The sequence below is a fragment of the Hyposmocoma kahamanoa genome, unplaced genomic scaffold (genome assembly GCF_003589595.1).
Source record: "Hyposmocoma kahamanoa isolate Upper Pololo Valley unplaced genomic scaffold, ASM358959v1 80, whole genome shotgun sequence".
NCBI classification, from domain to species: domain Eukaryota; kingdom Metazoa; phylum Arthropoda; class Insecta; order Lepidoptera; family Cosmopterigidae; genus Hyposmocoma; species Hyposmocoma kahamanoa.
In genome coordinates, this window is record NW_020654051.1 from 5,584,292 (window position 1) to 5,598,633 (window position 14,342).

General features: G+C 37.7%; 1 protein-coding gene across 1 annotated transcript in view; it reads right to left on the bottom strand.

Moving 5' to 3' along the window:
* LOC113233890 (toll-like receptor 3) overlaps nt 1–10,761 on the bottom strand; it is a 34,797-nt gene extending 24,036 nt beyond the window's left edge. Inside the window, exons 1-2 of the mRNA XM_026469118.1 lie at nt 10,680–10,761; nt 9,326–9,532 (exon numbers count right to left, since the gene is read on the bottom strand). Of these exons, the coding sequence (XP_026324903.1) occupies nt 9,326–9,372 (47 nt within the window). The 5' untranslated portion in view covers nt 9,373–9,532; nt 10,680–10,761. The remainder of the gene's footprint in view (nt 1–9,325; nt 9,533–10,679) is intronic.
* Nucleotides 10,762–14,342: the final 3,581 nt, after the last annotated feature.

The following is a 14,342-nucleotide window of genomic DNA, read 5'->3' on the forward strand; positions in this document are numbered from 1 at the left end:
TGTGGTGGATATTTGTGCGACCTGTATAATAGGCATCACCGGTACTGTCATCTGCATAGCTATGCAGGCTAATGCTACTAGTTGATAACATATCGTTGATATGCAGGATGAACAGGGTTGGTGATAGCACAGATCCTTGCGGAACGCCGGCTTTGATGAGCATGGTGTCCGAGCACAATCCGTCGATAGCGACTTTTATGCTCCGCTCAGACAAGAAGCTGGCGATCCAAGTGCACAGCCCTTTTGGAAGCCCGTAAGATGGTAGCTTCGACAGAAATGCCTTGTGCCAGACCCGATCAAAAGCCTTAGCGATGTCTAAGCTCACGGCCATTGCTTCCCTCTTGCTCTCGATGGCAGCTGCCCATTGGTACGTGAGATACACAAAAAGATCACTGTATATGTAGAGGCTTTGTATACTTACATCGCGGGATAGTAGGCGGTGAGTTACCCTCGTAAACTTTGCAGCTGCAATTTCCCTTTTGCAGAACTTGGAGACAGCGTTAAATTTCTGCTTCAATTTGGAAGTTTGTGCGTCCTTGGCGCTTGACGTAACAGTCCAAGCCATGGCCATGTAGGCCATGCTCTTAGCGTTGCAAGCTTCAGCGCAAGACTTACCAAACCAAGGCTGAGAGTGACTACCGACGCGCACTGCAGAGTTTGGAATAAAACATTTCATACCCAACAGTATCGCCTCGGCAATGGATGCTGCGCAGACGTCAGGATTGTCCGAAGAGAAGCTCAATTGCTTCCATGGGAAAGAGGCGTAGAACTCTCGCAATCCGTCCCAATCAGTGGGCCCATAGTGCGAAACACGACGCCTCCCAGGTGGTCGGGGGCGTCTAGCATGGGTAACACTCACCTCAGAACGGATCAATAGATGATCAGATGTTCCCAAGCAGGCATGCGGGACACCCGAATGTCGTCTGGGTGAGACGTCAGCATTAGGTCTCGCAAACCAGGGGTATGACCTTCAAGTACTCCGGTTGGACCATCGACTAATTGTGTGAGGTCATATGCAGCGGCAAAGTCGCGCATAGCTCTCCCTGTATAATCGGTGTATAGTGCTGATCATACCCACTCCATGTGGTGGGCGTTAAAGTCGCCGAGAATCAACCCCTCCGCTGAGGGAAGCTGTTGCAGGATTTCGTCGAGTCCCTTTTGGACGCACCTTAAGAGTCAGTCAGTTTCCGACTCTCCGCTATGAGACCTGTATAGGCACCTATTTCTGCCGCCAAGCAGTAATGGTCACATTACTGTGTTCCGGTTGTGAAGGGTAAGGGTGCTGGTGAAATTACAGGCACATGAGACTTGTCAACTTATGTCTCAGGGTGACGGGCGCAGTGGCAGTGCCCCCAAGATCTTTGTAATTTAAAGCTCTTGGTGGCACTGCAACTGTTATGGGCAGGCGTGTAGCTTACCATCAGGCACACGACTTGTTCGTCCCGTTACTTAATGTCATTAAAAAAAAAAAAAAAAAAAATAAGGGCGCGTAGATATAGGTGTGGCCCCCGTAATCAACACGCGCCCAGAGTAGAGACTGCCAAAACAAATTTCAAAACTATTCTGCCAAATCATTACGGTGACAACTGCGCTCCGACTGGCCAGCCCGAATTCGAATCAACAGACGGGAGTCGTCAATTATTTCACATCAAATCGACCAGTGTAACTTGAACTTTGTTATAATGGACGAAAACCAAAAAAATACATATTTCATATTTAATTACCGATGAAATGTGATTCCGTTTATTTTGTTAATAGATGTTTTGCTGTTTTTCCCATACCACCGAATGGAACAGCCCCAAATAGTTAGAGATATTATCTTTATTACAGTAAATACAGAATATTATTGTAAGTGCGGGGCTATGTTGAGTGTGTGCGTCATTATCAAAAAAAAAGGATTGAATATTACTCCTTCTGTCATTTAAAAGTGTTAAGCATGAATAGTTTAGTTAAAACTCTGAATCACAAATATTTTATGTTCAAAAAGATAATGTTATCTGAGATTCAGAGAGGTCTGAACAAATTCAGGATTTTGTCAAAATTACAAAACTGAATAAAAGTAAGAAGTATTCGAATATTGTTAAATGTGAAAAATTAAATTTAAATACATATAATAACAACGCACACACTCGACATAGCCCCGCTCTAAAGAAACCCTGTGTCGCGGGTGCCATGGACACACAAATAGACAATTACAAATTACACCCAAACTCACGAGACAAATAAATGTAGGCCATACAAATATTTCTCCCGGCCCGGGAATCGAACCTGGGACCTCTGCATGGCAGTCCGGCATGGTAACCGTTCGGCCACGGAGGCAGTTATTAATTATAGGTGGGGTTATATGTGGGGATAATAAATATGGAGGATAATGATAGATAAATAATGCTTGAACAAACTTTAAAATTGCTCTCCTGAAACATCTGTGTTTTTAAGATAATACCCTGTTCATCTTTATCAACGATATGGTACCAGAAGTAGCGTCTGTGCTTCCATCTCGTCGTTAACTTTTACACTGAGCTCCTGAGCTTGGTGCGCGACGACAACTGCCTGTAAAACAATAATTTCGACTGCATGCAGTCGATCTCAACTGCATGACAGTCGGTTTCGTTTGCATGGAGTTTTATTGTACGGACTTCCGCATTTAGTAGTAGCCTTAGTTGAAACTAAAATTCGTCTGAAAATCGAAGAAACGACGCATACAAGTTTGCACGGGAGAGAAAGAACTTAAAGATTTTCATGGTTAGTTAATGTATTGTAGCTATTTAAAACGCATAAAACTGACAATAAGACCGTATGCATGACTGTCAGTCATCGTACCTCCTGTTTTATAGATGTGGGCAGAACAGGCGAGGAAGATTGTCTAGAAATTGACCTAAATGACCATAATTGTAGCAATTGTCACGCTATTTCTGACCATTACCGTTACAGTACACTGAAGTTGTCTCATCAACTTCGCTATATTGTATCCACGTGTATGATGCTTCATATACTGGGAACGAGTCTCCAACAAAAAAGGGATACTTCGAGGACACCTGCATTGTTGTCCCTAAATAGTAATCGTAAAGTGTGTCCGGGCAATTATTTCGTAAATTTAAGAGGTATCAAAAACCTTTCTGATATCGAAAGTTCGTTACCTAATGAGTAAAACGACATCAATATTTTTTTTTAAATACATCTAGAAATATCCAAAATTCTAACGTTTAAAGCTCTTTTACACGTCATATTAAATGAAATTAGAGGTTACTGATATAGCGCATAGCATAGAACTGTGTCACAAAACGGAATAAGATAAACTATACAACTGGCCGGATCGAAAGATTTTTTCTAAATGAATTATTAATTTTTTTAAATAAATCTTTAAACTAGTGGAGTCATTTCAGAAAAAACAATTTAATATCAATTCAATAAAAATTTAATCATAGTTAATAGCAACATCTCTAGCCAGGGCTGGTAGCTGTCAAGGTACTAACTGGGTGACGAAATACTTTCATAGATTTCTCATAGATGGCGTTACGACTAAAAAGTCGTTGAAAAACTAAATACAAAAGGTCCGACAACAAGCACATAGAAAAAATCGTGAGGTCCGCTTGTTTGTTCCGTGACTTGGTTGGCATAACATCTCCCACGGTTTGCTAGGAGACGATGGTTCGAATCCCGAATTTATTCTAAGTTTATCTTTGTATTAATAATTATAACAAACTAGTGGAGTAATTTCACAAAAGAAAATTGAATATCAATTTTATACTAATTTAAACTACACAATCTTTAGAAGACGTGTAACGTCCCCAAGCCGCATTGGGTTTGCCAAGCTGACGGTGGCCTAAGACCTCTCCCTACGAGGAAATTGATAATGGTGATGATGAAGACAAATTTAATTTGAATTTGGAATCTGTATAAACATATTTGCGATTGCAGCCAGGCTTAACAGCCAGCTGCCGAAGAAAAGTGAAACAATATTTTTTTTAAGTATGATTTTTTTTTTTTTTTTTTTTTTATTGTGACTCGGCAAAATGACTGCACCGCGCCTGATGGAAAGTGCGAATACAGTCCAGAGATGAGAGTAACGGATGGAAAACACAAATATCTTCACTCCGTCAATATCATTTTGCCGGTCTGGCCAAATGCTTCTTCACACTACGTTTGAAGGACCCGATGTTATAAAGGGGAGGGAATACATGCGCCGGGAGTTGGTTCCACAATTTGATGGTTCGGCATAAGAACGAATTGCCAAACTTGATTAAGTATAGTAAGAGAAAGATTATTATTTATTTTATTGAATATCATGACGATACATACTACGATACCTATTCACGTCTTTTTTTATAATAGTTTATTTACTATTGACCCCAGATAGAACAACACTAAGAAATTCCTTCGATGTGACTAGACTCAAACTAGCGTCTCTTGGCCGTGGTGTGGCAACAGAGGAGAGAAGAAGGATTTTTCCTTGGTGTTATTCAATAATAAGATTATTTTTTTAATATCAAACAGAATTTTGTCATATTTGACTGGAGTCACATACCTAACTTTTTAAATGTTTTGTTACTTTCCCTACAAATACTCCACCATAGCATAGTACATTAACTGCCTCCGTGGCCGAACGGTTACCATGCTGGTCTGCCACGCAAAGGTCCTGGTTTCGTTTCACGGGCCGGGAGAAATATTTATTTGTACATTTATTTCTCTCGTGGGTTTGGGTGTAATTTGTGGTTGTCTATGTGTGTGCCCATACAAGGTTTCCGTGCGGAGCTATGAATGTTTGCGTTATTATTAATAATACATACTATCACACTGTTCCGTGATGAAATACAATGTCTATTTTATATAAATCAAACCTTTATTCATAAATTAAAGCTAAGTAAAAGGACATTGTATCCATTTAAAAAGGTATGAGGCATAAAGCTTGTCATTTGCCGACAGGAAGTGAATCACAATTCCTAGTAGCTATTATCTATTTATCATCGAAATATCGTGTCTGTTCTGTAGAAAAATCAAGAGGCTTACATTTTAGTAACCATAACAAAACGAAGTTTATGTTTCTTCCTTTTCTTTTTATTTTGGCGCTCCTCATAGATATCTCAGAGTGCGTACAGATCTAAAGAATGTGCCGCAAATGCGCCTGTTTGCGGAAGGTTCGCGAGCTGCACGCTTGCATTACGTTGTGCGATCCGTTCGCATGCCACAAAGTATGCTTGCAGAGTCAGAGGCACATTTAACTGCACGCATACAGCGCGTACGCGGCGCACTCGCCAGATCTGCACGCACCTTAATTAATGATCAGTGCCGTGCTAACTATTTGTGACGATGTGACCTCCTTACATCGTCATCCCATCTTTTTATCGCCTTTTGACCGGTTCCTGGCCACTTGTTTTTAAATTTTGAATTGTTCTGTAATTCCTTTGCCTCGCCGTTCTGATTTTGCTTCGTTCCATCGCCACTCCCTGCTCGATCGCGGCAGCGAACTTCTCTAATTTCAATTGCGTCTAATTTTGATTCTTTTACCAGTTTTAATACCAATCTGTAATAACTACTACTAATCATGTGCCAATTTTAATACCAAGTTTTAAAATTGGCGAATTCGGGGTAAGTCTGTGTCATATTTAGTATTTGAGAAGGGAGTGTTTTGTAGCGTTGTATCTGTTTTTTCTATATACCTTTTTTGTTACAGCCTCTTTTTCCCCTTTCGATTTAATTACGAATAAATTTTCTGCGGACCGAAGTATCCTATTTTATTGCCGTGAACCTGGTCACGGCTCACTAGGGTTTACAACCATTTCACTCCCTCCCTAAAGAGGTCACATCGTCACATGTTTAAATGATCTGGTACCTATACCGCCGTGAGACCGTAGTTCCGTGCATGTTGGGTGCCACAGATCGAATATGGCAGAGTATGCTCTTATTTACCTAAAAACCGTGACAGCCTAATGATTTGACCGACCGCCTCTCAAATAGAGGGACATGGGTTCGAATCCGAGCTTGCACTTCTGAGTTTAATTTTAAAGAAATTTACCATGAGCTTTTCAGCGAAGAAAAACGTTGTGATGAACCTGCACTCATCTACAAAGCAATGTGTGAGAAGTTCCCATTCTGCAGCGGGCTCGCGTGGGGACTAAGTCCAAAACCCAAGCCCTTTCATTGAGCGAGGAGGCCTGTGCTCAGTAGTAAGACTATATACAGGCTAACTATTATCATTATATTTACCTAAACTTCAAGTCATATCATTAAAATACCTCCCCAGAATGGTTGAAAACAAAAGTCAAAATATAAAAGCAAAATAATTATTTTCTTCTAAATACACAGCCGTCTTCTAAAAACACGGTACACATCGAAATCGTTAAACAAAATTAATACCTAATTCCAAAATTTTTTATACCATAAATAGATTACCCTCCTTTTGGAATCCACCACAATCGGTTAAAGAAATGAGTGCAAAGGGCTCTTAAGTACACAAACAATTAAACTTTACCTTGACAATTTTACTTATCAAACTATGTCGTTGAAAACAGATAAGTGTTATTCAAACGTGATAAGATTCCTAATCTGTAGCGTGCAGCTTGTTTTGTTAGTTTCAAATATCTAGCTCGTTAGAGTAATGTTATCTATCTATATGTATTCTAGCTCATTATCAAGAAGGGCTGTGTTCAACAGTCTAATTTGGTTTTTTTTATTGAAGAATATCGTTGGCTAGAATTTGGTGTCAATTCTGTATTTAAAAAACACTGTTGTCTCTTTTAACTATAGTCGAGCCAAGCTGACATCCTCTTTTTGACAGCTATGAACGGCGATAGAAGTAACTTAATAATAATTGTGATATAGGAAACGAATAATTATACAATTTATCTCCACTGTGAACACTGACAACGTGTTCATTTCAGTTAAATATTTAATATTTAACTCCGATAACACAATTTAATTTAATATCTACATTAAAGTTGTGATAGTTAGTAAATAAGATACGTCATTCAAAAAGGTTATTGTTCTATGGATTTTTTTTCTTAAACCTAGAGATGTTCCGCAAACAACAAGATAAATATCTATTATGTAATTGAAAAAATTATGTAATATGGTTGTTATGGTAGATATATCCCCAGAAATTAAGCAAAAGTGTTATCGTCAACGAAAATATATACGATAAAAACTTAACGCGCACACTCATAATAATAATAATAAATACACCCACCACATACTCGTAGATGTGGTTCGAACCAGCTATCAAGCTGAGAAGAATAAAGTAAATAATAATAATAACGCACACATTTAACATAGCCCCGCACTAGAGAAACCCTATGTCGCGGGTGCCATGGACACACACTTAGACAACCACAAATTACATCCAAACTCACGAGAGAAATAAATGTAAGCCATACAAATATTTCTCCCGGCCCGGGAATCGACCCTGGGACCTCTGCGTGGGAGTCCGGCATGGTAACCGTTCGGCAACAGAGGCAGTTTGACAACATGAAAACATTTTGAAAACTAATCAAATCAATTATTGCAGACGCCGGTCATAAGATTAATTACTTGTGTATTTACAAGTATTATGTTAATTTTGCCGAAAAAAATTTTAACAAATTATTTAAGTAACCAGAAAATTATCAAAACATGTATGGGTAAAGTAAAAATTTGATTTGGTAACATTGTATGTTGCACTCACTGCATATTGCATATTATACATCAATACGAATGCGATAGCCTTGTATGCGTTTTGTTGTTTGTTGTTTCTGTTCCTTGTGGTCTCAGGTGAGCATGAATACTACTAAATTCCTATATTATATTAGTAACTAGCATCATACTAGTATTAATGATACTAATTAAAGTGGATGTGTTACTAAGCTATCTGTCAAAAAGAGGATGCTCTCTTGGCTCGACTATAATGGACATTGCGATAGTCACGCGAACTCAAATTCATAATCAATCTAAGTAACATCCGTTTCTTTCAACATCTTTAACAGAAGAACTAAAGATTTTATTCAATTTCAAAGCTGTTTTTAAACAGGCCCTTGCTTATACGTGATACCAATACATGGCGCATGAAATTAAGTTTACGGTTGGCAATCTAATAGCGTGTTTATACAGATTCCTTCGGTAAACTACTTCGCTTTGCCGAAGGAGGGGCAGTCGAGTCGCTGTTTACACCGAGCCGACTGCCGCCTGTTCGGTAAGCGAATTCATCAAAGGCGGATACGTACGCCTTGTTGCCTTCGCTCGCCAAGATCACTAAGTCGAAATCACGTCACTATAAATACAAGTTTACGCAAAGAAACACAACCAATCGTTCTAAACATTCAACAAACTCGGGTAGGTACGTGTTCCTCGGCCCCCAGCAACAGTGGCGAGATGCGACCGCCGATACGTTGAAACATGTGTTCGTAAATTATTCACCGCCACTTAAATATTGTTGAGATCTAGTCAAGATGCAAGTCTATTGTAAATTCTTTTATTCTTTACGTTAGCATAAGTGTTGTAGTATACATGTATTGATTATAAAAATAATGTTTTATTGAATAACATCAACATATTTTTATATACTTCGGCAGCCAAACGATACTTATTTTTTTAATAGCGATCATTGCCACGTGACATTAAACCGCAGATGAAAAGATGTCAGCGAATATCTCGTACGTCTAAGCATGCCTTAGACTATTAGTTTTTATTTTTTTCCATCCTCTAAGAAGCATGCACTCAAAGGTGCAAGCTGTCAATTGTCTGTCAAAATTATGTCGCATGACTTATCGCTGCTGGCGGCCGTCGTTAGACAAAGCAAGTTGAGAAACATTAATTTTATCTAATAAAAAACCATCCAGCAAGCCAAAAGATACGGGATGGACCGATTCGCCTACGTTAGTTAGGTTTAGTGTTCGCAGTTAGTATTAAGAAATTACAACTTGTAGTGTCACCTAGAATAATGATAGCGAGGCTATGAGAACGACACAACAACGTTATCTAAATTGATTCACCAATAATACGAACGACGTGACTTCGCTGGAAGTACATGCATAGGAAATGTACCAAACAAAAATAAAAAATATCACCGGTGTACGGTGTACGGGTGTAAAAAATTTTAAATTCGCTGATTAAAAAAAACAGTAAGTTTATCTTTTCATATAGGTCAACATTTTATTACACTCGTATGTATTATACTTACAATTAATTAGTAATAAAAAAAAATTATGTACCCATAAAGAACGTTATGTTGAGTAAAATCGAAAGAAGTAATAAGTTTCATATAAATCGTTTCAAATAACGAATCTTTCTACAGGACCACATAAGTCGGAGAAAGACAAGAATTACACAATGTTATAAAACAATAAAAAATACTTACTTGCCAATAGTAGAAAGCCCCAGTCCTTCGAAAGTAGCAAAAATCATCAAAGAATTAGGGTTCTGCGGCCACACTATCTTGTCCAAATCCCCCAAATTCTCTATGTTATCCAACTCTGAACACTGAATATTCAAAATAAACTTAATATTATCTACGTCCGAAATTTCACTGCACGTGCACGCTGCACAAATTTCCACCTCACTGCGGCTAGAGCCGATAAAAAATATAGTAAAAAAATAAAGTATCATTTTTATTATTTCAAATTTCGATTTGGACACATCTACACACAGCCTACAAGCATAGTAGAATGATAAAGTTCTTTATCGTCGCGTTATCGGCATCGAATGAGAAGGTACATTGCTGAAAGTGACGCATCGCGATAAAAATGGATTAGAAATAGCCCAACGATTAACCGGTAAACATTGCCATCCTTTTTTGTCAAGCCCTTTAAGCAAGACGTTCACTTTCCTAAACGACAGCCGACAGTCTCATAGTGAAGTAGTGGATTATTGAGGCATTGCAAGGTGTTAGATCGCAGGTCCTTGGCTTTAAGGCTTAAAAAATTTATTTACTTTAGTTTTATTTATGTAAACCTTAAAGTTATACTTACTTACAAAAAAGTTGTAACTTGACGTTTCCACCATTAAAAAAACTTATACTATGTTTTTTTTTCACAAAAACAAAATGGTGTGTTTTTATATTACGGTTTTATAATAAATACATTTTTATTTTAAGTATGTACATACATTGCGTTTTGAGATTCTTAATTATTTGTTACCGATTTAAGCTGATGGCTCTTTAGTCAATGCTCAATAAATAAAATAATACCTAAATAATAATGTATAAGGTGCTCATTTTTTTATCCACAGAGTTCTGGTATTCGACTTTGATTCTATTCTACTAGTACAATAGAATCGCTCTATGTAGATAGAGCTACGATGATAAAAAAATACCGAAGTCTACTTCTTCACTTTGATGGGTTTACATTTAAGTCAATGCATGCATATGTTTAGATTTAGTAAAATACGGGTCAGCATTGCAACGCGGTGAATGTGCCCCTTTAGGTACAGGAAACACAACGTAACTGTACTTTTAACTACCAATACATCATGAAAATTTACGATAGACACAGTTGAATACGTGATTACATATTTTAATACTATAAACACCTATGTAGTCTAATCGGTATTACATATTTGTTTATATTGCTTATATAATGGCAACAAAGCAAAAGTGAAAAAAACTACATAAAAGTGAAATTAATATTAAGGAGACTTCAAACATCTAAACGATTACGTATGGAGCCGTTTAAATACATCACATTTCATTTACCTACCATTACGATCTATGTTACCTTATTGTTATTATTTACATAAAACCCAGTAAGCACAACAGCCTTGTCTAAATAGAGTAAAATGAAAACACGGTACAGGGCAACGTAATGTGCAACAAACACAAATATTGAACTATACGTGCGCATATCGTAAACACGAATCCACAACTGTCTCAGGCGGTTTCAATTATGAAATAAGATACGGCATAATGTACCTATATAAAATTTACATCTACTCATCTACTACTCGCTCAAGTGTGAAACGAAAAAGACTGAGGTTCACTCAGACCTAAAAAATAACAATTACGTATCTTATATTAAAAAATAACAGTTACGTTGTTTAGTTTACGTCACCTTGTTTCAGGTGTTTATAAAGACGGCTTTGAAGCCAGTGCCGGCTTTACCCATAGTGCAGGGCCTGTGGCGCACACGGGTGCAGGGGCTTAGGGGGCGCCGAATAAACGGGCTATTGCTTCCCAATATCATTTATAATTGCACGACTTGCACCCGAATTTCAGACAACTGGAATTATCGAAGGAATTTTTTCTGAGTGTTCGATCTTTGCATTAATAATTATAACAAACTAGTGGAGTATTTTCACAAAAAATAATTTAATATCAATTCAATAAAAATTTAATTAATACAGTGAATAGCGACATCTCTCGCCAGGACTGGTAGCTGTAAAGGTACTAACTGGGTGATAAATCTGTCATAGATTTCTCATAGATGGCGCTACGACTAAAGAGTCGTTGAAAAACCAAATACAAAGACACGACGCAAGCGCATAGAAAAAATCGTGAGGTCCGTTGGTTCGTTCCGTGGCTTAGTTGGTATAGCGTCTGGCACGGTATGCAAGAAGACGTCGGTTCGAATACGACCGGATCGAAGGAATTTTTTCTGAGTGTTCGATCATTGTATTAATAATTATAACAAACTAGTGGAGTAATTTCACAAAAAATAATTGAATATCAATTCAATAAAAATTTAATTAACTGTAAGTATTGAAAAGGGAATACTTACTCAAAAGGGAATACTTACAACTGTAACTATTCCTTTTTGGACGCCAGAGTATTGATTGCACTCGGGCGCTACATGGGCTAGCACCGGCACTGTTTGGATCTGAAAGCAGCTTGCAACTTAGCTCAATTGCTACTACACGGACTAAAGGATTTAATGAGAAGGTTTCGAGAGATCTTCTCTGCAATTTAGGTACAATCACAGCACTTCAAACTTAACACTATGGACTTTGAACTGATCTTATTGTGAGCCGCATAAAGTTCATTTTAAATCATAAGTATCGAACTAGTCGTGGTTGTGAGCGGACTAGAGCGCTTATAAAGGTTTTAGAGCCATTGTCTGGAATTGATGTCCTGCACATGGGCAATAGCATTTATGGGATAGTTTTCGAAGTTGTTGTCTGTAGTTAAAGGTAGAAAGACAAAATTGATATTAAATTTTTTTATTTATAATTATTATTATTAGTATTTTATTATAACGCTCACGCTCACACTCAATAACGCAAAAATTATTATTTATTTATTTTGTTGTTATTTCTTTTTTTTTCATTTGTGATGTCCAATATGTGAATTAAACACATAAATGCGTCTTCAATTAATTTTATTTTACAGTTTTTCCTATAACCCGACGGTTGCCTGAAAGAGATTGCTATTTAGCCATACGGCCGCCTGTTGTACCTGTCATATTTTTTTTGTTTTTTGTATTATTATGTACTTGTTCCAGTGTGCAATAAAGAATATTTGTATTGTATTGTAAATACTTAGATAATATATATGAGACAGAAAGATTTACCTGTACTTTTTTCTTCTTGTTATTTTTCTATATCTCCCTACTCAAACCACCTTAGAGGATAGGAAAAAAATAAGAAAAAAGAAAACCAAAGATGTGCACTAGAGTGCAGTCAACTGTAGTTGACGTACAACGTGTTGGAGGATTTGCGAGGTAGGTATTACCTTTGAAGGGACAGGTTAAAGAGGAAAAGATACTCTCTCCACAGCGAGAGGTGAAGCTGGCTATAAGTTGGTAAATAAACAGTGAAGTCTTTGTTTAAGTATTCTTAGGTTTTTCCGAATGCTACGAAACCTACCTACCTACTTACTAGAAATGAAATCATTTTATTTATTTAGATATTTGATCGTTCAAACAAACCAATGATGATCACGGCTGATATGAAAAAACAAATATACAGCCCAATTGAGAACCTCCTCCTTTTTTCGAGTTGATTAAAAAATAGTTTAAGTATATTAAAACACGTTCGAATATAATGCCTCCCGCTCTATCAACATTTCATCTGTGCATGAAACAGTAGATCGATAAAGAAAAGGAAGAACTAGATATTAAAGGTTGCTACGGCTACCAGAGTTATGGTTTAGAGTGTCACCACCACCATCAACATTCAACGCGGAATGGGCTAGAGCCAGTCATATTTATGTCAGTGCAATAAGAGCGAAAAAGACGTTGCGCGCTTCGCTTCCGCTCGGACCTTAGGGCTTACTCAGAGTAAAGGGGTGGGCACAGTGGCGGGTGCGGCGTTTTCCCTTTCACAGTGCCGAAGCGGCTACGAGCGAGTAGATCCACACGTCCAAATCGTAAACAGACACTAGACGCTAGACCAAGCACTGTGAAAGATACAGGCGGACCGAGCCAATCATCTACAAGCGCGACGCGCTCTCCCGTGCCCACGCCCGCGTCGTGGCCACTGTGAGCATAACGAACCTGTACGTACATTTGATTTACACGCACACGCGCCCGCCGCCACTCTGAATAAGGCCTTAGACGCAGAACGCACTTGTTTTTCGCTCTTATTATACATAAAGATTTTTTGGCTAGCTTAATGCTATTCCGGGTCGATAAAGTATGGTGACTCCCTTACACATTAATTAAGTGGCTGAAACGCTAACCGCGATAAGCCAAGAAAAATAAGAAAAAACAATTAAAGTCTCACCCAAAACTATTGGTAAAGGAAATGATCCATACTAAACACAAATTATTATAGAAAGGTATAGTAGGAACAGATAGGAAACAGGCCCTATAACAGAACGTTCGTAGAGGTAGTTCCGTGCCCCGTGACAGCACGCTGGTGGCGCTAGTGTACCGAATAGTGACGCGCCTCAAACCTTTATGGATCGGTTACTATTAGTGATATCCTGTATCGCACTTTTACGGTAAAAATTACTGTTTCATCGGTCCTAGTTACTTTTTCAGATTGCTAATGTTTTATGGTTTAAAATAAAATACTGTATTTTCAGTTATATCTGTTTATTAATAACGAAAGCTACTACCGTTTCGTAAAGATGTTAACGCATGGAGATGGAGATGTTAACGAAGAAACGGCGAAAGAAACTCTCAGCAACACATCTTTTGAATCTAACAATTAATGAATGATAACAAAACACAATTATTAAACAAAAGGTCGCTCGGCGGGTTAGAGCACATAAATCAAAAACCAACATCATTCGTTTATAGTAATACATCTACCGACTAAACACAGTCTAATTAATTTTTACTTTAATTTGCAACTTAAATTCTAGTAGCGTCTTTTTTTTAGATTTATCATTCTCTTCGCATCTTCCGACATTAGAAACAACAAGAAAATATATAATTACATATCAAAAGATTTGTAGTGAAGTAAACATAACGATAAGTTTTTTTTAAAGTTTAATTTTA